At 34.9% G+C, this 26,211-nt stretch overlaps 2 protein-coding genes across 6 annotated transcripts; one reads left to right on the plus strand and one right to left on the minus strand.

Moving 5' to 3' along the window:
* Nucleotides 1-2,202: 2,202 nt before the first annotated feature.
* On the minus strand, nt 2,203-4,061 carry LOC117915536. 2 transcript variants are annotated; one of them, XM_034831103.1, is made up of 3 exons: nt 3,711-4,061; nt 3,352-3,593; nt 2,203-2,596 (listed from the first exon to the last, which is right to left on the minus strand). In XM_034831103.1, exons 1-3 carry the CDS (start codon nt 3,957-3,959, stop codon nt 2,404-2,406), a joined length of 684 nt encoding a protein of 227 aa, XP_034686994.1. In that variant the 5' UTR covers nt 3,960-4,061; the 3' UTR covers nt 2,203-2,403. The 2 variants fall into 2 exon arrangements, with proteins under 2 accessions (XP_034686994.1, XP_034686995.1); XM_034831104.1 differs by having other exon boundaries at nt 3,352-3,590; nt 3,711-4,059.
* Nucleotides 4,062-5,506: 1,445 nt separating this feature from the next.
* LOC117916016 (sister chromatid cohesion protein SCC4) lies at nt 5,507-26,159 on the plus strand. 4 transcript variants are annotated; one of them, XM_034831815.1, is made up of 13 exons: nt 5,507-5,874; nt 5,982-6,133; nt 6,244-6,385; nt 6,577-6,693; nt 8,728-9,229; nt 10,142-10,180; nt 10,346-10,467; nt 21,813-21,959; nt 22,914-23,003; nt 23,123-23,247; nt 24,412-24,617; nt 25,363-25,487; nt 25,575-25,792. In XM_034831815.1, exons 1-13 carry the CDS (start codon nt 5,662-5,664, stop codon nt 25,695-25,697), a joined length of 2,103 nt encoding a protein of 700 aa, XP_034687706.1. In that variant the 5' UTR covers nt 5,507-5,661; the 3' UTR covers nt 25,698-25,792. The 4 variants fall into 4 exon arrangements, with proteins under 4 accessions (XP_034687706.1, XP_034687707.1, XP_034687705.1 ...); XM_034831813.1 differs by having other exon boundaries at nt 5,509-5,874; nt 25,622-26,153; XM_034831816.1 differs by lacking the exon at nt 22,914-23,003 and having other exon boundaries at nt 5,508-5,874; nt 25,622-26,159.
* The last annotated feature ends 52 nt before the right edge of the window (nt 26,160-26,211 follow it).

Consider the following 26,211-nt stretch of genomic DNA (forward strand, 5'->3'; position numbering starts at 1 on the left):
TCAGGCCAGGAGTGATGGCTAGGCTTGAGAATTTTTCTTTGTTAGGATTTTGGTTTAAACTTTATTTTTGGACATTGTTTAGATGTTAAAATTTAATTCTCATTTAAATTATTTGAATTTGGAGTTATTTGGACAATAACACTCTGATTGATGTGTTAGCTTTTTTAAAGTTGATACTCGGAGATTTTAGAATTTTGTCCTACTACTCTGAACATGAATTTGGTAATTGGTATATTTCTAGTGACAATATGAATATTTATGTCATTTCCACTCAGAGCCTTTGGACTTAAAGTGTGAAATGACTGTCATGCCCTTCGAGTGGGTTTTGGGGCATGACACTTTTTATGCCCACTCTGGAGCAGACTTGGAATTCTAGTTTGCATGGTGCAATATAAACCTTATCAACTTCCAGATGTTTCTCATTTCATGTTCTATGGAGGATACAATGAACATCTGGTGCATCTTATTGACTTAAAAAAGAGCTTATTTGAAAAATATTGTTCAAAACGGTAAGAAATAGTTTTCCAACAAAAGAACATGTTTTACCAACTTTTTATTTAATTTTTTTTTTTAAAAAATTATTTTTTAAAAATAATACCAAGTGTTTTTGCTTAATTTTTTAAAAAAGTATTTTAAGCAAAAATTGAAAATATAAAGAATGCTTCGGAAAGCTTTATATGATGCAAAATGGAGAACAAATCAAGAAAATTGATTTTCACATTTAAATTTTCCAAAAGAATTTTGTTATTGAACTATTTTTAATAATGATTTTAAATACTCTTTTTGAGAAATATTTTTAAAAAAAGGTTCATACACAGGCCCTTCATATGTATCATCTTAGAACAGAGAAATGCTCAACTAACATGACAAAATGAAATAAGATACCAAAGATGATGAAATTCCTTGGTGACTCTTGTGATCCAGGATATTACTCGAAGATCTAACCATCCATTGGCAGGACCATGGAAAATGCGACTGAAGCAGTTCAGGAGCTGTAAGCCAAATATCTCATTCAATGTCATAGTTTCCAAATTGAAGTAACTGGAGAGAAAAGACTCAAACACAAGAGGCTAGAAAACAACCAAGCTTTTAATAGATCAATTTAATCTCATTGCTTTACAACATTATGCAAGGTTTTTTCACTCCCAAATCATCACTCTGAATGCTGGAAAACTACAATGGCCCATTTTTAAGCTGGGTGAAACTACAAGAGAGGGCCTCATATTTAAGAAAACAACCGAGTGCTTACCTTCATATTCAATTTATTGATTCCAATTAGCCTCCAACATTGTGTCATGACTACTCTCAAGACATGTTTCACTCCTGTTGAGGTAGATAGATAACCCCATTTTAACCCCCTTAAAGCTGCCAAACACAGAAGTTCCCCCTCCATCAAGCTAATCACCATGTCTCTTTCATGAGCACACTCTGCATAACAAAAGCCGTATTCTACTCTTTCGTCTACCCAACACTCAAAACTCCCATGAAATTAACTATAACTAAAACTAAAGAGAGTTCATAACCAAAATTGAAAATACCAACCAAACTACAGCATACACCGTAATCAGAGCAGGGAAGATGAAACAAAACAATGACAAATGTTGTAACTTGTGACAAAAATTACACTACAAACATCAATGGCCACCAACAAGGCATTCACATGAGTGGCTTCATTCACATCCATCCCCATGGCCACACTACAAACAAAATAAAGATTCATTGAAGAAAATATATCCAGTAAATGGAGACAGAATACTTTGCTTTTGATGAATGTTGCTGGTTAGAGTGCTCAAATTGAAGACTAACCTGAGCAACCTAATGTAATGAAAAGACTAATGCTGATTTCCTTATTATTCTAGGAAAATATACTTTACGATAGATCTGCATGAAAATTTTTTCATGAACAAGGCATGGGATCAAGATATTAAACAGTCCTCAAAAAGGCATATGATTTAAGCTGTAAGGACAAACTCAGGAGTGTTTCCCTTAAGTCTCAGTTTGGGCAAGCCAAGGAGAGATGTGCTAGAAAACTTGAACCAGTTCAGATATTCCTACATGATGCACTCAAAGGAGAGAACAAGAAGACCTTTTTCTTTTGCACAAAACTTCAGTAGATTTATGGAACTTAAGTGCTCTCTCATGACAACAATCATATTTCTAACTTTCCTATCCACTTCTATGGGTCATCTTCAAGATTTCATTACCCAATAACAATGAAGATTAGAAATTAAACATAATCCATATTTTCTATTTTACAAAGTTGTGTGCAAGCCTCACCAACTTAAACCACATTTTACTAATACATGCCAAAAATTATTGTTGGTTAGAAAAAGGGATGGAAAATCAAAAGATGAAGACTAACATGATTTTTTTTTTCTGTGATAGGAAACAAGGACAAACATTTCATACTTTCGGCTTTACAGATCCTGGGGGCAAGAAGGGCTCCCACCACCCAAATTCATACTTTGGATAAGGTGCCACCCAGTTTTCTGGCTTCTCAAACTCTATATTGGTTGGATTAGATGCCAATGCTTCTTCTAGACTGACAGCCTCATAGCTTTCTGATAAAACTCGATCCAATCTTAACTTCATGAACCTGCCAAGCCACAAAATCATGTGCAGAGATATATGGTGGGTGAGAGAAGGCTATTCTTCTGTTTTGTGCAATGGTGTTGAATGTCAATACTTGTGCGTATCAAGAGAAAAGCTAATGACTGTTTATTGTTATACAACAATGACTGAAAGAGGGTACATGGTCTTGTTATTTCTAAGAGTCAAACAAGCATAGTATTATGTAATATTGAAGGATCTTGTTATTTCTAAGAGTCAAACAACTGAAAGGCAGACAAAGGACATACACCACATACATTTCAGTATTTGAGAGCACAAATTATCTTAAAAGAGGGTACATGGTCTTATTAAAGGAACATTGTGGAGATTGTCCAGGGAGTTAGAAGTTTGTCAAAGGCTACGACTGATCAGGGGGAATAGTCAGATGGAGCACTGCTCATTGATGTTTTCCTAAGGGTTGGAGACCTCTTTGTTGGGAAAAAATTGATTGTTGACATGAAATTTTGCAAAGGAAAATGTCAATGGGTTCATTCTGAGCCCATTTGATAGAAGGCAGGGTATGATACAATGCCAAAGGGACTGCAAAGTCGTAGATGTTGTACCATAACAACATTCCTGGTTTATTGTTGAACCGCAGGCAAATGACAGGTGAAGGTCTCAAACAGCCTTTGAAAGTTATGTTGCCATGATCAGGTTTTGATAATTGATAGAGCAGCAATATAAACCTTCAAAAATTGAGTATCAAATGATCAATAACAAATGAGAGATAGGAATACTTACGTGATCCATGGACCATTGGTTGAAACCAGAGCAACAGCAGGCCTACGTAGTCTCTTGGTAATGTTGGGAAATTTATCCAAGAACTTGGGTTCAATGACAAGCCAGAAGTCCTGCTCTTTGCTACGCTCTCCATAATAGCGGAGGCGCTCGAACAAAAGCTCCTTGAAATGCTCCTCTTCGTCCAGCATAAATTTTGCGTTAGCCACCACAAAATAGTACTTGCCACTGCCTTGCTCTTGCTGCTACATTGTAATAAAAACCAAGTTCAAACGCGCCCAGCTCCATCACAGAGATTTTGATATTAAACAAGAGAAAAAAAGGAAAAAATAAAAAAGGGGGAAAAAGGAAGACAGAGCTACCATGTTGGCAGGATCAGAAGAACTAAGCTGGTCGGATTCAATGGAGGCGACGGCAGTCTTAAAGGAGGCACCTCTGGTGGGAGTGGTGTATGGCTTAGATAGGGGTAGTGGTGATGCATTAGGACCAATGAACCGCGAAGGGAATGATGGACGGAGGAATCTGGAAGTGGGTTGGAGGGTGAAAGCTTTGTGGGCTTGGGTGGGCACACCCAAGGAGCCGAGAGTCAGTGTCACCGCCGGAGCTGCCATTTTTACTAGCTCTTGTTCAACACCCACTTTCAATTGTGATGCCACCGACAATTGATTAAAGCTTCCAGCTGCACGAGCTGGGAAAAGGCGAAGAAGATTGATACCCAACCTTATCTACTAGTGTTATCTACACTGCACTCCCTCCCAAAAATTTTATTCCACTCTTCTCCCTCTATATTTTCTCTTATTTATTTATTTTTACTTTTACTTATAATAATCCCATTTTCAAAATTTTCACATCACACTGGATCATGACAATATTTTTTCAAAAATAAATTTTTTTTGGGCATGGTACTTATCCCATTTAATTCTTCATCTTTAACATTCAAAGCACTGATAAAATATAAGTCATTAAACAATGATACCTCAAAAATAAAAATTTTAAAAATAAAGTTAGGTAAAAATAATGAAAGAATTAATCATATTTTTATTTTTTTTAATAAATATCGATTTCATAACCCTTTAAAAAAATAATTTTTAATTACTTTTAAGAATAAATTTCCTTTGAAACAATTATTTTTCCCATCATATAAAAATTTTCAAAATATTCTCTATGCTTTCGAGTATTTCAAAAAATATCTGATAAAAAATATTTTAAAATATCTCATATTTATTTTCAAACACAATACATTTTAAAAATATGTTCTAAAAATTTATTTCAATACAAAATTTTAAAAGGCCTCGTATTTGTTTTTAAAATGCTATACATTTTAAATCAGATCCTTAAAAAACTTTTTTTAATAAAAAAATTAGAAATATTGTCTTCAAGTAAAAAACATGTTTTTAACCATCAAGGATTAATTGGTTCCATTAGTGAGGGACAGCATGCATGCGTTAATTTATATTTCAAAAATGAAAAAAATATTTGATTTGATTTTATTAGATGACTCCAACATGTTCTCAAAGCAATTTTTTTATAGTTTTTTATTTTTATTATATGAGATTTTGTTTTTGTGTTTTTTTAAAATTTAATACAAATTAAAGAAATTTAAGTTTGATTTGATAATTATTTTGGAATATAAATTCTATTATTTATAATAAAAAATTTTAAAAACATGTTTGATAATATAAAATTATTTTTTTATTTTCTATTATTAAAACCATGAAATATAATATTTTCAAATAATCCCTTTTAGTTATATTTTTTTCATTTATTTTTATGAAAGATGTTTTAAAAAATGATTATTTAAATATACAATATTAAAAATAAATTACTAAATATAAACTTATTTTTAAAATATAACAAAAATATTAAAAATAAGTTAAAAAAATATTTTATGTTATTTTTCGTTTTATAAAATATTTAAAAATTATTCATAAAAAATATTTGTCACAACTGTATTTTAAAAATAGTTATAAAATGCATCTTAATTATTGTAATTTCAACAAAATGTAGAGAATTGAATTATTTGCGCATATTTTGGTGTTGATATGAAGATTTTTTTTCAAATTTATTATTGTTTTATATTTTAATTTCAAAATTTTAAATGAATTAAATATGGGTGTATGAAGGTGAAGGGCTGTTTTGTAATTGTCGTCGATGTTAGAAGAAAAATGGCGAGTGCCCGGTCCTCTTGCAGGTAGCGAAGCGACTCCGAGCCCTAACCCCAATAATTTCCCCAACCCTAACCCTAATTTCATTTGAATGAATGAAGTAGGGGAGTGATTGGTTTGGGGTAATCGGAGGATTGGGTGTGGGCAAATGGAAACAGTGGCGGAGGGACTGTGGGGACTGGCAGACATGCACGAGAAGAAGGGGGAGATTGGAAAGGCGGTGAAATGCTTGGAAGCCATATGTCAGAGCCAAGTCTCCTTCTTGCCCATACTCGAAATCAAAACTCGACTTCGCATCGCCACTCTTCTCTTGAAGCACTCTCACAACCTCAATCACGCCAAGTCCCATCTCGAACGTTCTGTCTGTTCTTCTCCTTCTCCTTCTCCTTCTTCTTCTTCTTCTTCTTCTTTTTTCATTCAATTCTACTTTGCTATTTCCTCAACAGTGTCCTTCTCTTCTTGCTACAGCAACTTTTGTTGAAGTCTATTCCCTCCTGCTTTGAATTGAAGTGCAGAGCGTATAGCTTACTCAGCCAGTGTTACCATCTCGTGGGAGCCATTCCTCCCCAGAAACAGATATTAAACAAGGCTCTAGAGCTTACAGCATCTTCCGGTGATGGGTATGCATTTCCTTCTCCTTCTATCTTTGCTTGCTCTTTTTGCCTTATCATAAGTTTCCTTATTCTGCCTCATTTCCCCTCATTTTTGCTTTCATATTTATCCCCTCTAGGTTTGCGGTTAAGTTATGGTTCTGCAACTTCAATTCACAGCTTGCTAATGCTTTGATAATTGAAGGAGATTATCAGAACTCTATTGCTGCTTTAGAGCGGGGATTCAACTGCGCAACGGAAATATGTTATATTGAATTACAGGTTTTTATTGATTCAGAATGAAGTCTTTTGCTACCGTGAATTTCTCTGTCTCTATTCTCATCTCAGGGGGAGTATATAAGGACAATTTTCTCTTTATCTCTATAGCATGGGCTGGCTTAATTTAATAAAAGAACCGTCATGCTCGCCATGCATTATATATCTCTAATTGCTTGTCTTGTGTGATGAATCAGATGTTTTTTGCGACTTCTATCCTGCATGTGCACCTTATGCAGTGGGATGATGTAAATTTGGTGGAGAGAGCTGTCAATAAATGCAATGAGGTCTGGGATTCTATTGAGCCGGATAAAGTAAGTCAGATTTTTCCTTTACTCTTGTTGCTTCTAACTTCTCTTATTAGGAATGTACTTAATTTGGGATTCCCACTTGATTTCCACCAGTAGCTTTGTTATGAATTTGACGATAGGATAATAACACTAATTGCATCGACTTGTTTGTTAATAAAACAAAAGATGAGGATGCCTATCATTTTTATATCAACTAAACTGCTAAGTTCTATTTAAAGCAATGGATGCATACTTGTGCCTTGGATTTGATTCAAATGATCAGTTTTGTATGACTTCTATGGGTGTTCAAGGTCTTTCATCTCACACCATTGATTCTGAGCTTGGTAAAAGAAGGATTGTATTGGGTGGACAGTAGTAGAATGTATTGTCAAACCTGTGTGAATGTTAACCTTGGAACTCACTTCCTTACCGGTGGTCTTGGCATATGGCCCTGCATATGGAAGGATGGTAAAAATAGTTGTCAAAGTAGTTGCATGGCGCTTTGTTGAGTAAAAAGTGGAACACTGGTTCACTTAATATTTGGTACTAAAATAGTTTTTCATGTGAAAATTTAGTGCCTTTTTTTGGATTGGTATACTTCTTTTCCTTGGGTCCTCCTGAGGACTTGAACCTGGAACCTCCCACAACTCTACCCTCAATCCCTTGCCACTTGAGCCATGGCTCAAGGGCAAAATTTAGTGCCAAAATTTAGTAGAGAATGAATTTTTTCAGAGAAATATCAAGTAATACCAAGGAATCCATAGTTCTAAACTTGTTTGGAGTTAAATGCAAGCTACCTATCTTACTCCTTATGGGGAGCCCTATGCATTAATAGCAATTGCAAAAACCATTTTCCCATTCCCTATAGATCCACTAGTCATACTGTTGAAGATTACTCCTTATGGGGAGCCCTATGCATTAATAGCTATTGCAAAAACCATTTTCACATTTTTTAGTTGCAACTTTGATTACTTCAGACTGTTGAAGATTCATCTATTTTGTTCATTCATAAACTCCAAAGCAAGCAAATTGGAGCTGTATTTCATTTCATATTTTAGGAGTGAAAGAATACTCTTAAGATGAGGCTGGAACATTTTTAGGAATAAAATAGAGGGTTAAGGAATGTTGGTTATAAATAAAGTGCGTGCAGCAGCAGGGAAAATAGAATAAAGAACTTTAGAGTCTCAACAAAGCCCATGAGTATGGTCTTACCTTGAACCAACATACCACTTGAAAGTCACAAGAAAACTCAAGAGGCTACTTGGAAGTTGTTTTTAAAAACAGAAAACTGTTTTTCATACTTGAAAACACATTTGGTATTTTTTTGATAGAAAACAGTCTTTTGAGAACTTGTTTTTAAAACAAGGCATTTTCTGACCACATCTTTTAATTTTTTTTTCACTTTTTTTGTTTTGGTGGGGGGGTTGTTTTGAAAAATAATTTTACAAATATGGAGAATGATTGAAAATAAAACATTACAGGTAAAAGAAATTTTGAAAAATATTTGAAAACATAGAAAACAGGTTGAGTACATTTTGAGGTTCCCATATAGATTTTTATTCTATATAATGTTCCCAAACAAGTCCCAAGTGATCTCAAACTAGCATAAGAAATTGACAAAAATATAGCCAAAAAAAAAGAAAAAAGAAAAAAAAAACACTTGCTAACTAAGACACCGAACAACCTCATTTGTGAAATTTCCAAAATATCTTTGACTATGGCAATTTCAGATTTTCTTCCAATTGAAGGGGGCTAGCCAGGTAGGTTCTTCCTCCTCTATGATGCAGAATTAGTTTGGTTCACATAGATCCATTCCCTCCTAAAACCTTCTTTCTTTTGCCTGTCTTATTAAATTATATTAATAAGGGACTCTATCAAATGAACTCCACATTGTCCAATTAATTAATTATATTGTTATGATTATGCCTACAAAAAATGGATCATTCACATGTTTTTATTTGAATTTGAATTTTTATCCTTATTTTTACAGTTATCTGCCCTTGAATGCTAATTCTTGTTTTTTTCACCATACACATGAACCTCCTAACACATATAAAGAGGCAGCAATCCCTTGGTTTACTCTTTTACAATGAACTGCTTCATATTTTCTATCGACTCCGGATATGTGACTACAAGAATGCTGCCCAGCATGTGGACAAATTGGATGCCGCTATGAAGGCTGATTTGCAGCAAATGCAGCATATACAGGAGCTGACCAAGGAACTTGATGCCTTAAATCAAAGTCTGTCCCGACATGACTTACATTACACAGATAGATCTGCACTATCTGAAAAACAAGCTCAGGTTCAAGAGCAATTGAGACGTGTAACTAGATTGGGTTCAAGTGGCAAAGAATCTCTGGAATCAGCATATTTTGGAAATGTGAAACGGGCATGGGGAGATAAGCTTGATCTGGCACCTCCTCCTATTGATGGGGAGTGGCTACCCAAAAGTGCTATCTATGCCCTTATTGATCTTATGGTTGTCATATTTGGGCGTCCAAAGGGAAATTTTAAGGAGTGTGGGAAGCGGATCCAATCTGGACTTCGTACCATCCAAGGTTTGTTTCTTAGATTAAGATACAATTAATCTCTCTCTCTCTCTCTCTTGATCCCTCTTAAATTAATGGAGGACATGATCACAGATACAGTTAAATGGCAGACGAAGATTCTCATGACAGAACCTACATAGTTGGATATAAAATCTCTCTGTTGCTGTTATCCTTCGACCATTTTATTTATTTGTTTTTGATTTTTTTTTCCTCTTCGACTGATCCAAACAATTCTTTTCATTGAATAGCACAAGCATATACAAAATAAAGGACGGATTGTCCCTCTCAAAAGAACAAAATCTTTCCAATTTTTTACTATTTCACATTATCTTCATTATGGTAGTGATTAGATTGGATTCGTCTCTCATGCTCTATGATCAACCTTTGCTTTCTCTTTTCCCATGTTTACTCTTATGGATTTTTCTTGAAAGAATCTTATCCTCCCCTAAATTTTTCATATACTTTTCTTGAACTATCAAATGAAGAGCATGAATAGCCTTAAAGTATGCACCACTCTAAAGATGTATGATATTTCAGACACAAATAAATGTGGATACATTTATGAGTTTTAAGTTGATATCTTGCACATATCAGCTTGTAGTTTGTGTCTCTGAATTTCATGATGAAAGGTATCAAGAGTAGAGAAATATAACATCTCACACTAATTGTTGATAGGGGGGAAGTTGTATCATTTTGCAAATGTTAGAAAGGTGTGACTTCACAAAATTGAAGAGAGAGGCACTTTAAATGAGACATTTATGGACCTTTTGGAATTTATTGGATATGAGAAACGTTAGCAATTAAAACAAGCTCTCACTCCATTTTAGTAGCATGTGTCATGTTTTGGCATAGTTGCCTATAGCTACTTGGAAATTAGTTCATAGACGCCTAGTTGATGAGCTACAATCTTGTTGTGTGCAGAGGAGCTGATGAAGCTTGGAATCAGTGATAGTGTGAGGGGTGAGCCTCAGTTTTCTTTATAGAGGTTCCTATTTTTTATTTTTTTTTGATAGGTTTATATAGGTTCCTATTTTAGGCTCTTCTTCAGTGGATTCCCTTATTACTTTGTATTTGTGACTCTCTAAGGTTTCTAATGCTACCTTTCCCTAATCTTCTGTCAATCAGAAGTGGATTTACAACATTCTGCTATCTGGATGGCTGGTGTGTATTTAATGCTTTTAATGCAGTTCCTTGAGAATAAAGTAGCTGTGGAGCTCACACGGTCTGAATTTGTTGAAGCACAAGAGGTGAGTCATTTGCTTCCAGTATCACCATATTTAATTTACATTTGTTATTTGGAATCACATGCAATTATTTCTGTCCTTGTATTTCAGGATCCTGTTTAAATAAAATCTTGCATCCCCTTTGGTATGCTTTTTGGTGTTTGTTGTTAGGGAGCTTGTGCAATTTACAAGTGTTTCAGTCAGCATGAATCAACCATAGGAAACAGTGGGTTAAATCGATTCTTATTTTGAATTTGAATTTTGTTTACATCAATGCTTATTTATGACATTATGGCTATTTTTCACATATTGATAGGCCCTCTTTGTAGAGAAAAAGAACTAAAGAAAAAGGAAAAAAAAATCATTTTCCAAAGTACTATGGTGTTAAGGCCATTAGTGCACGATGTTTTTCTTCTCATAAATTCTCAATTTGTTTACATTTGAAGTATTTTAATTGTATTGAAGGCTTGTTCTTGGAACTCCAATTCCTCTTCTTTTTCTTTTTAAAAAAGAAACAACAATTTAGTTGCACTGAAATAGTAAGCACCAGCTTGTAGAAGATTATTGCTAAGGTCTTATTAAGGTGTATCTGAAGAATCCTCCATGAAACCATTTGCATTTCTTAAGGAGCCTTTGTTAAGGGGACACAAATTTTGGACACAATTTTGATGGCCAATGAATAGGTGGATGAGAAAATGCGATTAGGTGAGGAAGTGGTAGTCTTCAAAATTGCTTATGAAAAACCCTTTGATCTTGTGGATTGAGGTTTTTTGGACCATGAACTAGAGAAAGAGGGGTTTAGTACAAGATGAAGGTATTGGATGAGGGGATGCTTGTCCTTGGCAAATTTTGTGGTCCTAGTGAATGGGAACACCAAAGGATGGTTTAAGGCATTTTAAGGTTTAAGACAAGGAGATCCTCTTTCCTATTTTTGTTCATCATTGTAGTTGACGTTTTAAGTAGGTTGATGTTGGGAGCAGAGCATAATGGTTTATTGGAGGGCTTCCTTATGGGTTGGAGTAGGATTAGAGTGTCACATTTACAGTTTGCAAATGACTTTATCTTTTTGTCTAGAATTTGTATGGTAGATTCGTAAAACCTTAAACTAATCTTGCTCGTTTTTGGGCATATTTCAGGACTTAGTATCAATTTAGAAAAGGGTAATTTTTCTCTAATCATCACGGGTTAGGATTAGAGCTCTAGTTTAGTTTTGATGCTTGAATGTAAAATCTTAGACTGTCCTCTAACTTACCTAGGTCTTTCATTGGGCTGAAACCCAAAGGCAAACGCATTTTGAGATCTAATGATTTGCAAAATTTCGAGGAGATTGGAAGGGTGGAAAAAAGTTTTTATTTTTATTTTTTATTATTAAGTAGAAGAATAACTATAATCCAGTCTTGCTTGTCCCACGTTCCTAGCCATTCCGTATCTCTTTTCAAGATTCCAACATCAATGATGTAAAAGATTAAGAAGTTGTAAAGAGATTTTCTTTAGTTGAGGGTTAGGGAGGGTAAAAGAGATCATCTTCTTCGTTGAGACCTAGTATGTTAGCCTGTGGTGTGTGAAGGTTTGAGATTAGGGAAGGTTTCTTTAAGGAATTGTGCTCTCTTGAGGGAAGCGGTTATGGAGGTTTACTAGGGAAAGTTCCCCCCTTTGTCATTAGGTCATTTTGAGTATTTATGAGATATGTCCTAGTGCTTGGGATACTAATATTCTAGTTAGATGGTCACATTGGCGCTCTTGGAAGGCTATTGTATAGGTTTTTGAGGATTTTTATATAACACTCGCTTTGTGGTGGGTGAGGAGATGAGAATTTGTTTTTGGGAAGATTTATGGTGGAGGGATCAACCTTTATGTTCTCAATTTACCTATATATATATAAAAAAAAAACCTTTATATTCTCAATTTCCAAGGCTTTCCAAAGTTGTTATCGTGAAAACCTTTCCATCTCAACTATCCTTGGCAACTCTCTCTTTTTCTTGGAACCTTAATTTCCGTCGTAACCTCATTGATTTAGAGATTGAGGACCTTGAAAGACTTATGCCTTCTATAAATTGTGTGCATTTGTCTTCAGTTGTCTCGGATGTGACAGCTTGGTTATTATCTTCCTCAGGTTTGTTCTTAGTAAAATCCTTCTTCGTGGCCTTGTCCAATTTGACAAATAGAGGTCCTTTTCTCCAACCAAATTTGTATGGAAGTCTAAAGCCCCATATAGTGACAAAGAAGAATTATTCATTTATTTCTAAATGAATTCGTACATAATATATATAGAGGACAAGACGTTCAGGGGAGGAAGGTGTCGTCTTCAAAATTGACTTTGAAAAGGCTTACGATCACGTGAGGTGGGATTTTTTGGATCAAGTGTTGGAGAAGAAGGGGTTCAGTCCTAGATGGAGGAAATGGATGAGTGGATGTTTGTCCTCGGTATCTTATGCAGTCTTGGTGAATGGAAGCACTAAAGGGTGGGTTAAGGCATCTAGAGGATTAAGACAAGGTGACCCTTTATCCCCTTTTTTGTTTACTTTAGTTGCAGATGTACTGAGCAGGATGCTATTGAGAGGAGAGGAAAGAAATATGTTGGAGGGTTTCAGGGTGGGTAGAAACAGAACTAGGGTGTCCCATTTGCAATTTGATGATAATACCATTTTCTTTTCTAACACTAGGGAGGAAGATCTGCAAACTCTCAAGAGTCTTTTGCTAGTATTTGGGCACATTTCTGGGCTCAAGGTCAACCTTGACAAGAGTGATATTTATGGCATCAATCTTGATCAGGTTCATCTTTCAAGATTGGTTGAGATGCTTCATTGCGAGGCTTCTGGTTGACCTATACTCTATCTGGGTCTTCCATTGGGAGGGAACCCCAAGGCGTGTGGCTTTTAGGATCCAGTGATTGAGAGAATCTCAAGAAGATTAGATGGGTGGCAAAAGACTTACTTATCCTTTGGGGGAAGGATAACTCTTATCCAATCTTGCCTTACCCATATGCCCTGTTACTTCCTTTTCTTATTTAAGTTACCTGCTTCAGTGGCTGCAAAAATCGAGAGGTTGCAAAGGGATTTTTTATGGTCAGGGATTGGGGAAGGCAAAAAAGATCATTTAGTGAGATGGGATGTTGTGTGTAAACCGAAGGCAATAGGGGGTTTGGGTTTTGGGAATATTTCTCCGAGGAATCTCGCTCTTTTAGGGAAATGGCTGTGGAGGTACCCTAGAGAGGGTTCAACTCTATGGCATCAGGTCATATTAAGCATTTATGGTTCACACTCTAATGGTTGGGATGCTAACACTTTAGTCAGATGGTCACATCGCTGTCCTTGGAAGGCTATTGCACAAGTCTTTCAGGAGTTTTCCTTGTTTACTCGGTTTGTGGTAGGAAATGGGGAAAGAATTCGGTTCTGGGAAGATTTGATGTGGGGGGACCAACCTTTGGGAACCCAATATCCAAGACTATTTAGAGTAGTCTTGAATAAAAATATTCCTATTTCTTCAGTTCTTGGTTCTACTCATCCTTTATCTTGGAATTTAAATTTCCGCCGTAATCTTTTAGATTTTGAGATAGAGGACTTAGAAGGCCTCATGCGGTCACTTGATGGATTGCATCTATCTCCTTCGGTTCCAGATGCCAGATGCCAGATTTTGGCCATTATCTTCTTCAGGGCTTTTTTCAGTCAAATCTTTCTTTCTAGTATTATCTCAATGTCCTGGATCTCCTCAGGTTTTCCCTTCTAAGTTCGTTTGGAATTCTCAAGTCCCTTTCAAAGTGAAGTCATTTGTTTGGTTAGTAGCACACAAGAAGGTGAATACTAATGACATGCTACAAGTGAGAAGATCCTACAAAGCCCTTAGTCCTGATATTTGTATTCTGTGCATGAAGCATGGGGAATCAGCAGATCACCTTTTTCTTCATTGTTCCTTGACGATTGGGTTGTGACATAGATTATTTCAGTTAGCTAAGATGGATTGGGTCCCCCCGAGAAGCATCTTTGACATGATGTCCATCAAATTTAATGGTTTTGGTTCATCTAAGAGGGAGATAGTTCTGTGGCAGGCTGCGAGCATCGCTCTAATTCGGGTTGTGTGGTGGGAAAGAAACGCGAGGATTTTTGAGGATAAAGTAAGGAATTCAGAGTATCTTTGAGACTAGATTGTTTTCCTTGCTTCTCTTTGGGCTTTCTGTTCCAAGGTTTTTAAGGGGACTCCCCTTAATGTGTTACAACTTGATTGGTTAGCGGTGTGTACTCCATAAGGAATGGTCCATTATCGAGAGTTCGCTTGTTTTACAGTGTAATTTCCTGTAGTTTAGTTTTCTTTGGTGGGAGGATTTCTCATCCTTCTTTTTGTACTTCTTTTTATCTATCAATATATCTCTGTGTCGTTTCCAATCAAAAAAAAAAAAAAAATGATATATATAGAGGACTTCTCTACACTAAAAGGGAAATAATTATGTAGTTGTACAATTCCTAAAACTCAAGGATCAATATCTAAGAATTAAGTGTTAGATTGATTATATTTATAGTAAAGGAAAAAAAAGTCACAATATTAGAAATTACCCTAAATTAAATAAAAAATATACAATTCATTCCTAACTTTGGATTATGTTGACTTTCCAAAAGGCCTTTGCCCAATTCATGACACATAAAATGGTAAACCAATGATATACTACAATCGAGGAAAACCTTACACCCTTAGCCCTAATTGGTACAATAAAGGATCATATGTGATATGATGACAATCTCATATAGGGGTTTGAGGAGCACCATTAGAGGCAAGATCTTATAGCAAACTGCTTGCCTCACACTGATATCAATGGTGTAGTGAATGCTAGGGTCTTTGAGAATAAGTAGAGGATGGTAGAGATACTAGGGGATCCAATTCACTTCTATTCTTCTTTTTTGGCCTCTTGTACTTTTGTTTTTAAAGGCATTCTTCTCAATGTTGTTAAGCTTGATTGGTCCTTCTTGTGTAGAATGTAAGGGTTTGAATAGCAATGAGAGAAGTTTTGTTTGGGTTTAAGGAGATGCCATTGTCTTTTCATTTGGGCTAAACTATTGGCTAGGTCTCCTTGTATAGTGGTAGAGTTAAGCCATTTTTTTTATTAGCTTTTTGTAACTGTGGGGAGGACTCTTGATTTTGTTTCCAATTAAAAAACTAAAAAAGAAAAAAAACCCTAGTATACACTACTCATCTTTTTTATCCTTCTTTGTACTTTACTTTTTTTTTTTTTTAAATAATAGGAGACTACAATTTCATTGCATTGAAATATTAAGTATAAAAAAGGATGAGAGATCCTTTTAAGAAGTACAATATACTTTACAAAAAGTATGATAAAAAAGGTAGTTAAGTGTATACTGGTTCAAAAAGGTAAATTTATATGCACATATGAAAATGATTAAGACATTTTTGTTTTTATTTTTTTTTTCTTTGGCAAACAAAAAATATATTAAATGGTGTTATCAAAGAAAAGGGGCAGACTATGTGGACTGAGGGTATACAAGGGGCTTTATCTAAATTGAGAAACTTCAAATTTGTTTTCTATAGGCTTAAATGTAGAAATATGTTTCTTTAAAAGGAAGTCTTAGCAAATAGGTGGAGTCACGACAAGAATGGAATGAGAATGTAAATTGTGTCATTTCTCATAACCCTTGTAATGATCTCATACTTATTGTTAACAAATTCAGAATCAAATCAGAAGAGGAAATCTTGGTTCCCAAATTGAGTTTTGATTTTTGGGCAAAATCTATGTTTATTTTTGAATTTCTTTTTTAGTTATTTTGTATTTATCTTGTAAGAGTTGTTACCTAATAGGAGCAGATTTATTGGATTAGATTATTATGAAGTTACCCTTTCATGGTTGTAGGATCCTGCATATTTTCAAAATCAAATTGATCATTGAATTGAAAAAGTTGTTGGACTACGATTCACTGATCGGATTGGTGGTCAATTATGGTTAAATTGTGATGTTAGCATGACTTCATAAATATATAATTATATATTATTAAAATTTGAAATAATATGATTGTAACTCGTTAAACCCATTAATACGATTTTAACCAATTAAACTTGTTAAAACCATTAATTTCTTTTTTTGATAGGTAAAGATCAATATGTATATTTTAGGGTACACTTGAGTGCATGGTACGTATACAAGGAGCACCAAAAGGAAGCCTTCACAAAAAGAACACAAAAAAACACTCAACACAATTATAATCCACTTAACCTATTTAAAATTTATAAAAATATTATTTTAAAATACCTTTTAGTTGCTTTAACTTTCAAATTATGATTTTTTAATCCTAATTAAATTAATTATTTAATTTTAATTATAATATGTTTATAAATTAGAAAATAAATTAAAATTTTAATTTTGCACTTGGTTATTATTTTATTAATGTTTTAATGAAAAAAATATTTTATTCCCTATGATAAAATATTTGAAATTTACTTTAGTTAGATCTTGTCCGGACACATTTTCTGTTTTTTGTTACTAATAACTTCTATATAAAAATTTAAAAAATATAGACTTATTTTATATCCTTAGAAATTTTAAAAATTGTAACTTGAGTTATATGAGTTATCTGAACATGACCCATTTATTAAATTGGTTATCTGATTTAACACTATTATGATACAAACATGATTATATGTAACTTGAACTTGCTAAAGTTCATGTTGTTTTCAAGCCGTGTTGTTATGTTGTGTTAAAATTATTAGACGCTTTTTCATTTTCTTGTTGGTCTTAATATAGAGTATGTGTGAGGTCCAAGTTCTTGATAAGGAATCACTACCTTCATTAAACGGAGTCTTTTCAATTGTAATGGTTAGGAAGGATGGAGAATCGTGATGCTTGATTTTCATGCTGTTGAAGGCTCAGTTTTGTTCACTACAAAACCAAAGCATTGGGTTGGGAAATGGATCCATGGTTGAACTTGGAAAGATTGATCAATTGAGACCAACAAGCAACGAGGATGATGTTTGGTGTGTCTACTGTAAAAAACCGTGGGGTACTAAGGAGTATTGGTAGAAACTCCATGGATAACTACAATCCATTGATAATGAAAACTAAAACTCTAGATGGCAAAATGGATAGGCTAACCTTGCTCATTAGAGGATAGTTCTCATAAAGAGAAAGTGGTCTTCGATGCAACAAAATTCAATGGATTTAACAGCAAAGAGATCGAACAACTCCATAGGCTGCTTGCATCACTAGATAAGCCTAAGCCTTTTGTTTTTGGCTTATGTGAATAATCCTTATCTTATGCCTTTAGTGCCTTTGTATGAAAAATTCCCCATTGATTTACTTTCTATAGCCCTTGCCTTGGAAACCCAAAAATCAAAGTAGCAGATGGAATATTGACCATCATGGCCAGTCAAGGATCAATTGTTTTGACACAATCTCTTTCACTAAAATCTGTGTTATACGTTTCTAAACTATCACTTAATCTTTTTTTTTTTTTCTTATTGGAAACAAAATATACATTGATAATAGTAAAGTTGAAGAGGCGGATGAAAGGTCCTTCCCACAAAGTACAAAACTTGATCAAACTCTCTCAAACTTTATCTACCCCTTTACAAACCAAAAACCAACTAAGTAGAATAACATTAAGTGGAATTCCTCTAAAAGTGATAGTACACGAAGCCCAAAAAGAGGTGTAGAAATTAATAAGATCCCATAACATCCCTTCCATTCTGCACTTTTCCTAAAAAATCCTAGCATTTCTCTTCTGCCACACAAACCACAATGTAGTGGTGCATGCGATATGCCAAAGAGTCTTGCCTCTGATTGAATTCCCTAAGCCTTTAAATGAAATAATCATCATATCTCCAATACTCTTTGGTGGAACCCAAATCCATATTAGCTACATTGAAGAGCTTATGCCAAAGCTCTAGTGTTATTAGGCAAGTAGAAAAAGATGGTCAATTGATTCTCCATTTCCTTTGCATAAAATGCATCAATGAGGACTAAGATATCTGTAGGGTTTTGTCACTTGTAGCATGTCATTGGTAATCATTTAATCTTTTATCCAACAATCAAGTCACAAAAGACCTTAATTGTAGTTTAATATTCTTCCTAGCTTATTGTGTGTCCCTCTATCGGGTCATGGGAAGGCTTAATGAGCGTGCTAAGGAAATGGAAGGACTATATTTCCTTGAGACAAGTGATGACAATAGTGGCCGTCTTTCTCTCACTCATTTAAAAAAAAAAAAGAATTCATTAAATGAAGCCTAAATTTAGCCTCATTATTTTCTTTTGATAGGCAAAGACACGGAAAAAGTATATATTAATAAGAAGAGGGCGCATAATGGACAACCCAAAGCATATAGGAAGTATACAATAGGCGCCAAAAAACAAAAACATAAGAGAGAGGGGTAAAAAAAAAACACACCCGCCCTCACCTAGAGCCCAACCAAGAAAAAAAGTTGATTAAAGAATTAGACCCTTCATCTATATACGGCTTAGCCCACAACCAAAAGTTACTAACAAAAGAATATTTCAACCTTTGAATCGAGAACTCCTCATTTTCAAAAGCAATCCTATTTCTTTCCTTCCAAACCGTCCAAATACTTGAATGTCAGTGATTTTAATTGTGAATTTGCTAAATATTATCTGGTACATTTTCCTTTGAATGATACTAAATCTTTTGTTTCCTTTTTCATTAATCTATACTGATGTTTGGGGGCCATCTTGTATTCCCAACATCAATGGAGCTCATTGGTTTATTTTCTTTATTGATGACTACTTTGGAGTTACATGGCTATTCTTATTAAAGAATAAATTTGATATGAGTTTTGTATTTCTAGTGTTCCATAAGATGATTAGTACTTAGTTTGGAGTCTTGATTTAAAAAATAAGACTTGACAATGGTATAAAATATTTTTATCAAGTTGTGTCCCCTTTTCTTTAGAAGCAGGGAATTGTTCATCAATCTTCTGCACATACACTCCACAACAAAATGAAGTGGCTAAGTGAAAAAACCATCATCTTCTTGAAATGACTTGAGTTTTGTTGTTTAAGAAAAATGTCCTAGAAACATTTTTTAAGGGGCAGTTCTAATTGCAGCACACTTAATTAATCGATTGCCCTCTAGAACCTTGGACAACAAGACTTCCATAATTGTTCTTTTTGAGTTCTTCCCTCAATTCCGTGGTTATAATTAACTTCCTTCCAAGCTATTTGGATGCTCTTCTTTTGTTCATGTCCCTGCCAATCATCATAGCAAATTGGATCGCCACGCTTTTAAAAGTATGTTTATGGGCTACTCTTCAGCAAAAAGGGATGCAAGTGTTATCACCTAGCCTCGAAAAAAATGTTTGTATCCATGGATGTGACCTTTGCTGAAAATCAGATCTTCTTTTCTACCCTTTATCTTCAGGGAGTCCTAGCTGTTTTTCTTATCTCAACCACTTGGGAAACTCTTCATCAAGTAGTCTGAACCCTACCATTAGCCCATAAGCTGATCTTCCATCACTAGACAAAAATACTTTCTTGAAAACAATAGCTAATTTATCTTTTGGAAATGACCAAGGGGAAACTGTTGTGCCGTTGCAAGTCTATTTAAGGAGGAGACAACCACCTCTTGATCCAGTGCAGGTCTCAAACTCTGAACCAGTAATAAGTACTGAACTTCGCTCTCATTCTTCTTCTCCTTTATCTTCAAAGGAACAAACAAAACTCATTCAAACATGCACTACCAACGAACCAATGCCATCTTTTGATGGTTTAGAATTACCTATCACCCTTAGGAAAGGAACAAGAAAGTGTACTCAACAACCCATCTCCAACTTTAGTTCTTTTTGGTAAATTATCTTCTTTGCATTGTGGCTTGCTATCCAAATTGATCCATGTCAAAATTCCATGAACAGTTCAAGAGGCACTTGTGTGTAGGTGGAAGAAGGCATTATATAGGTTGGAGCAATCTCCTAGAGCATGGTTTGGAAGGTTTTCTAAACCTATGGTTGATATGAAGTTTTGGCACAGTCGAAGGATATTACACTCTCTTTATCAAGCACTCACCATTTGGTAAAGTAACAACCTTGATAGTGTTATGTGGATGATATTATTGTGACAGGTGATGATCTTGTAGAGATATATGAGCTTAGAGGGCAATTGTCTAAAGAGTTCAAAATAAAACATTTGGGGAGGCTCAAGTATTTCTGGGTATTGAAGTTGCTTACTCGAGAAGTGGGATCTTCATCTCACAACAAAATTACCTTCTTGAGCTCCTTAAAGGCACATGGATGATTGGCTGTAAACCTGTTGATATCCCAATGGCTCTGAATCATAAACATGGAGAAGCCAAAGAAGATACAGTAGTGGATTGTGGGAGATATCAACGGGTGGTTGGAAAACTGATTTATTTGTCTCATACATGTCCAAATATAGCCTATGCAGTAAGTGTGGCGATTGAATTTATGTATTCCCCTAGAGAGGTTCATCTAGTGGTTGTTCACAGAATTTTTTATTATCTGAACTTCACCCAGGGAAAGGAATTCTCTTTAAGAGAAATGGAGAGTTGAGTTTAGAGGCCTATTCTAATGTTGATTTGTCAAGATTCATTACTGATAGAAGATCAACCTTGGAGAAGCAAGAAACAATTAGTTGTTGCTAGGTCAAGTACAGAAGTAGAGTTCAAAGCTATGACAGTTGAGATTTGTGAGTTGCTACAGTTAACCAAGGAACTAGCCAGACATTCATTTTAGGAGTTGACTAGCAAGATGGGAAGGGACGATATCTTCTATCTAGCTTGAGGGGGAGTATTAACAGATTCAGAATCCAATTAGGAGAGAGAATATTGGTTCCCTAATCAAGTCTTGATTTTTAGGAAAAAACTATGTTTATTTTTAATTTATTTATGTATTTATTTTGTATTATCTTATATGAGCTGTACCTAATAAGAGCTGATTTATAGGAACAAATTATTAGGAAGGTTCCTTTTCTTGGGTTGTAGGATTCCTGTATAAATACTTTATCTGTTATTCAAAGTAAAAATAGAGAAACACCTTTATTTTCTATGCTTATTATGGAATAAATTGATTTCAAAAGCTATGGAAAGGGGCTCATTTGGTATTTCCTTTCCATGAGATGGCCAAATGTTTCTTGAAATGAATAGTCACATTTCTGCAATTGTTTTGATAACCGAGCAGCTGGACTTTCATAAGTTGCAATAGACTATTGTTAGTGTCACTTTGGTGTGATAGTAAGTTCTCTAATCTTTAATCTTATTCCTAGTTGGCATGCATGTGCAAAGACACATGTATGTATGTGTACATGTGTGTGCATGAATGAACTAATAAAACAAAACCAGTAACCAAGACCCAATTGAAAAATGAAAATAGAAAATAAAAGAAAGTAATCATGATCTGTATGACTGCAGGCTTTGGTGCAGATGAGAAATTGGTTCCTTCGCTTTCCAACAATTTTACAAGCTTGTGAAAGCATTATTGAGATGCTCAGAGGGCAGTATGCTCATTCAGTTGGATGTTTCAGTGAAGCAGCTTTCCATTTTATTGAAGCAGCAAAGGTTTGTTGTTTAATTTGTTTATTTAGCCTTTTTTTTTACATGAGTATGTTGTTTAAGATTTAAAAAACATTTGTTTTTATTTTCTATTTTTTATTTTTATCAGATGTTAAAAAACAAAAATTGGCTTCAGATATGTGTGGAGGAACCTCTTCCTAGTCTGTTATGTTCTAGAAGTTGAGTGAAATGTTACGGTTGTGCCATTCCCTTTTAAAAATATTTTAAGGACATTTTATTGCAATGCAATTATGTCATATGATTTCTTAATGGTAAAATTTTCTAAATTTCCATTGATACATCCTCAATTACTTCATTGTGTCCTGTCATAAGTCCATATGAAATTCTTGCTTGTATGGCTGATTCGCATTTGATTTATGTTGTTTTAAAGATTGTTGTCCCTCGGGCTCATGGTGAAAACCAATTGCCAATTATCCTGTTTTGCCTATTCCTCGTCAAATTAGCAATTGGACTGATGTCTTAGTTAGGGTTTATGTAAAAAGTGTTTAAACTACAGGAATAAGGAGGCAGGGGACTTCTATCTTGCCTGGCATCTCCCATATTTCTTGTTATTTTTATTTTAAATTCTCTGTAACATCAATGATTTTGAGTGTAGTAGTAGTATTTTTTCCCATTTGATTCAAGTAAAGGATTGTTGTTTGGTTTTTAACAGAATAGTCTGCATTTCATGGCAATTGATTCAAAGCATGAGAGATGAGATGGAAGTTGCCTCTTTGTTGTAATCCTTTTGAAATATATTTTACATATTGGAAACTAGTAATTGGAGACTTTAGAGTTAGAGATCCGAATGAGGGATAGGAGTGCTGGCACTGACATTGGATTGGTCCTCTCTCTGTGCACATTTTAAGTGTTGACACATGTTTTACGGGTTTCTTTCCTCTTTCAACTTAAGAATTGTTTGTGAAATGTTATATAAATCACAAATAATGGTAATTGTAGCTAACAGAGAGCAAATCAATGCAAGCTATGTGCCAAGTTTATGCAGCTGTTTCTTACATCTGCATTGGTGATGCTGAATCATCTTCACAGGTGAAAATTCCTTCTTGTAATAGAAAATGGGTTATTTGCTGAAAATTATAATTAATTTTTAGTTTCAGTTATCATTTTCATAAGTTAAATGCTCTTACAGAAAAGTTGTTTTTGTGCAGGCATTTGATTTGATTGGACCAGTTTACAGAATGATGGATTCATTTGTTGGAGTGCGAGAGAAAACCAGTGTTCTCTTTGCTTATGGCCTTTTACTGATGAAACAACACAATTTACAAGAAGCACGGTAAATGTTTCAGTTCTTAGCTTACCTCTACCCTGAGTGTGTTGGTTATTATTTTTGTTAAGACTTTGGAGTTATGGATACCAATAGAAATGGAATCAATCATTTGTGTGTTTTCCTTTTGATGGAACCTTCAAGCACTTGCATAATTTATGAACTGACCATCGGTTCTCTTTTGAAAATTGTAAAGGAGGGATTTGCATTTTAAATGCTATAATACTGAGTGGAACAACATTTTAGTGTAATCTACAAACACCTCCTTAAACTGCGAAGCTAGTGTTGGTCATCTATTACAATTGGCCTGATGGGCTACAAAATGAGTGCTACTCTTCCATGGAGAAATCCCTTTGCAGCCCTGATGAAGACAAATCGATCCTAGGACTTTGGTACAGCTCTCTGAAAATTATGAGTTGGAACCCGCATTCAAATGCAACCCTATCAGCCCAAACTTAATGGAGATTTTAATGTTGTAAAAAAGGTTCCTAGATTGGTTAATGTACAGGTGGAAGTTGGGCTAAAAGGTGGCTCACTCATTTGAGGTGATTAAGGGTGATCTCTATCCTCCTCGAGGGTTGTGTTGTTTAAGTACTTTGTGTTGGTTTATATATGTATGCATATTTGTGTAGTTGTTGAACTTTTTTTGATAGGTAAATAAGCAAATAGATTAGAAGCATAGAGAAAGGCACATCAAGTACATACGGAGTACACAAAGAGAGCCAAAAAGCAGGCGAAAGAACTTTTCTGAGCATTCACCCTTCACATGTAATTACCACTGCTTTGTTCAATAAAAGTAAAGAAAACCTCAAACAGCACATGACAACCCAGATCGTGAAACCTCAAACAGTACATGGCAACCTGATTGTGATCATAATAAAATGAATTAGTTGGCAGCAGTCATGTTCCACTTGTGGGTATAAACTCAAATAATAAAACTACTGTGATGCCTTTCTAGTATCCACAATATCTGTATGGTGAATGATTGGGGAGCTTTCGTTCATCTTAACTGTCTCTTGGAGTTAAGCAGGATCAAAATGTATGGTAGATCACATGTTTGTAATTCAGCATTTACCAATTTACCGAGAGGCTTGAACTTATCTGTGCATACGTGCATGTGTGTGTGTTTCTCATTCATTCTCTCCTTATTCCAAAGTAACAACTTTGATGCAGAATTCGACTGGCCACTGGCTTGCAGATCACACATAATCACCTCGGGAATCTTCAACTTGTTTCACAGTATTTGACCATTCTTGGAAGTTTGGCACTTGCCTTGCATGACACTGGACAAGCCAGAGAGATCCTGAGGTCCTCCCTTACATTAGCTAAGAAGCTCTGTGACATCCCAACTCAGATATGGGTACTGTCAGTTTTGACAGGTATAAGTCATCCCATATTACCTCTTGTGTGTGTGTGTTTTATTTTTTTAATTTTTTTAGTATAAAAAGAATGTCTATGACATACTGTAAACCAGACACATACAGGTTTGCATTGATTACTCTGGGTTTCTGGAAAGCAAAAGAGAGGTCTTTGGCATAGTGTGTACCTGAGTTGGACTACCCCATCCACAGTGGAAACCAACAAAGAATATCTACTTAAATCACAGTATAACTTATTTTATGTCATTACTTTGCATAGGTCTTTGGGGAAAACTGTCATTAAATTTGAGGTGTCTGCATGTTTTGATAACATGTGACAAATATATGCCTCTTTGCAATGTTCATGAAAAAAAAAATGCTTTAAATTGGTTGGGTCTATATGTGGCATTAAAATGTGTTAAAATCGGTTGGGTCTTATGTGGTGTAAGCAAGTTGTTAATATTCCACAATAACTATGTAAAATCTGTGATATATATATATATTTTTCCGTAACTCTTCAAACAAACAAGAGGATAAAAAGAACATAAGAAAGAGCATTTTAGAGCAGATTAAAACTATCAGAGTGCTAAAGCAAACATGATTCTAGAAACATTCTGCCAAATTTCTGATAGATTGATTGTCTTCGTTAACTTCGTCTGGCTGGCTGTGTTCAGAAGATATTCCGCTTCTTTATTATGTTGAATCTAGATGGAATTAAGTTTTGCATATCACCAGGGCTATTTAGTTATTTTTTGTTGTCTTGTAGCTTTGTATCAAGAATTAGGTGAGAGGGGAAATGAAATGGAGAATTCTGAATATCAAAGAAGAAAGGCTGATGATCTGCAGAAGAGGCTTGTAGATGCTCATTCATCCATTCATCACATTGAACTAGTAAGGACATCCATCTTATGCTTATGCGTTGGGTGTTATGAGAAAGATCAATTAGAAATATCTAACCTGCAGAAAATTGATTGTCAGATTTGCATGCACTTATCGGTATTCTCTCTTTACATATTCATGGGCAGATTGAAAAGGTCAGACTTGAAGTTCGGCAACTACATGAACTTGACATCAAACGTGCAGTTGCAGGCTCATCCATGAGGGTTAGTCTTGACATTCCGGAATCTGTTGGTTTGTTAACCCCATCTCCTGCTCCTTCATCTTCAAGGCTAGTTGATTTAGATACTGGAAGGCGTGGAAAGAGAAAAATTTAGTTGACAGTTGTAGAGTCTCCCTCTTTTTTTCTTCTTTCTTTTCTCAAAATTATACATCATCACCAATGTACAACGTGAAAGCTTGGTAGCTGCTATGACATAGGAGGGGATTGCAGGATAGAAATTGCAGCAAGCAGCAAGGTGCCGACATGGTTTTCATTGTTGGATCGGATGCTGGCCATTTTTGTATTATGATGTTGTTAACCAATTATATCATCCTTTCCTAGAAGTTTGATCTTTCTTTTCTCATCTCATTCTTTTTTGGTTGGAAATGTAAGTTTCTATTGGGTTCAGGAGCTTGACCTCACAATTGTATATAAGCAACACATTCTTCAAATCTTTCGATTGATCTTTCTGTTGCTAAAGCATATAAGCTGTAATGGTAGATGATTGATTATATA

Source organism: Vitis riparia, chromosome 6, assembly GCF_004353265.1.
Source record: "Vitis riparia cultivar Riparia Gloire de Montpellier isolate 1030 chromosome 6, EGFV_Vit.rip_1.0, whole genome shotgun sequence".
Lineage (NCBI taxonomy): Eukaryota > Viridiplantae > Streptophyta > Magnoliopsida > Vitales > Vitaceae > Vitis > Vitis riparia.

Coding starts and splice junctions, on each gene's coding strand:
- LOC117915536 (XM_034831103.1), bottom strand. CDS start 3,959: ATGGCAGCTCCGGCGGTGACACTGACTCTCGGCTCCTTGGGTGTGCCC. Junction 3,594..3,710: donor CTTCTGATCCTGCCAACATG/GTAGCTCTGTCT, acceptor ATTACAATGTAG/CAGCAAGAGCAAGGCAGTGG. Junction 2,597..3,351: donor ACCAATGGTCCATGGATCAC/GTAAGTATTCCT, acceptor GTGGCTTGGCAG/GTTCATGAAGTTAAGATTGG.
- LOC117916016 (XM_034831813.1), top strand. CDS start 5,662: ATGGAAACAGTGGCGGAGGGACTGTGGGGACTGGCAGACATGCACGAG. Junction 10,468..21,812: donor AATTTGTTGAAGCACAAGAG/GTGAGTCATTTG, acceptor GTATGACTGCAG/GCTTTGGTGCAGATGAGAAA. Junction 25,488..25,621: donor CCATTCATCACATTGAACTA/GTAAGGACATCC, acceptor ATTCATGGGCAG/ATTGAAAAGGTCAGACTTGA.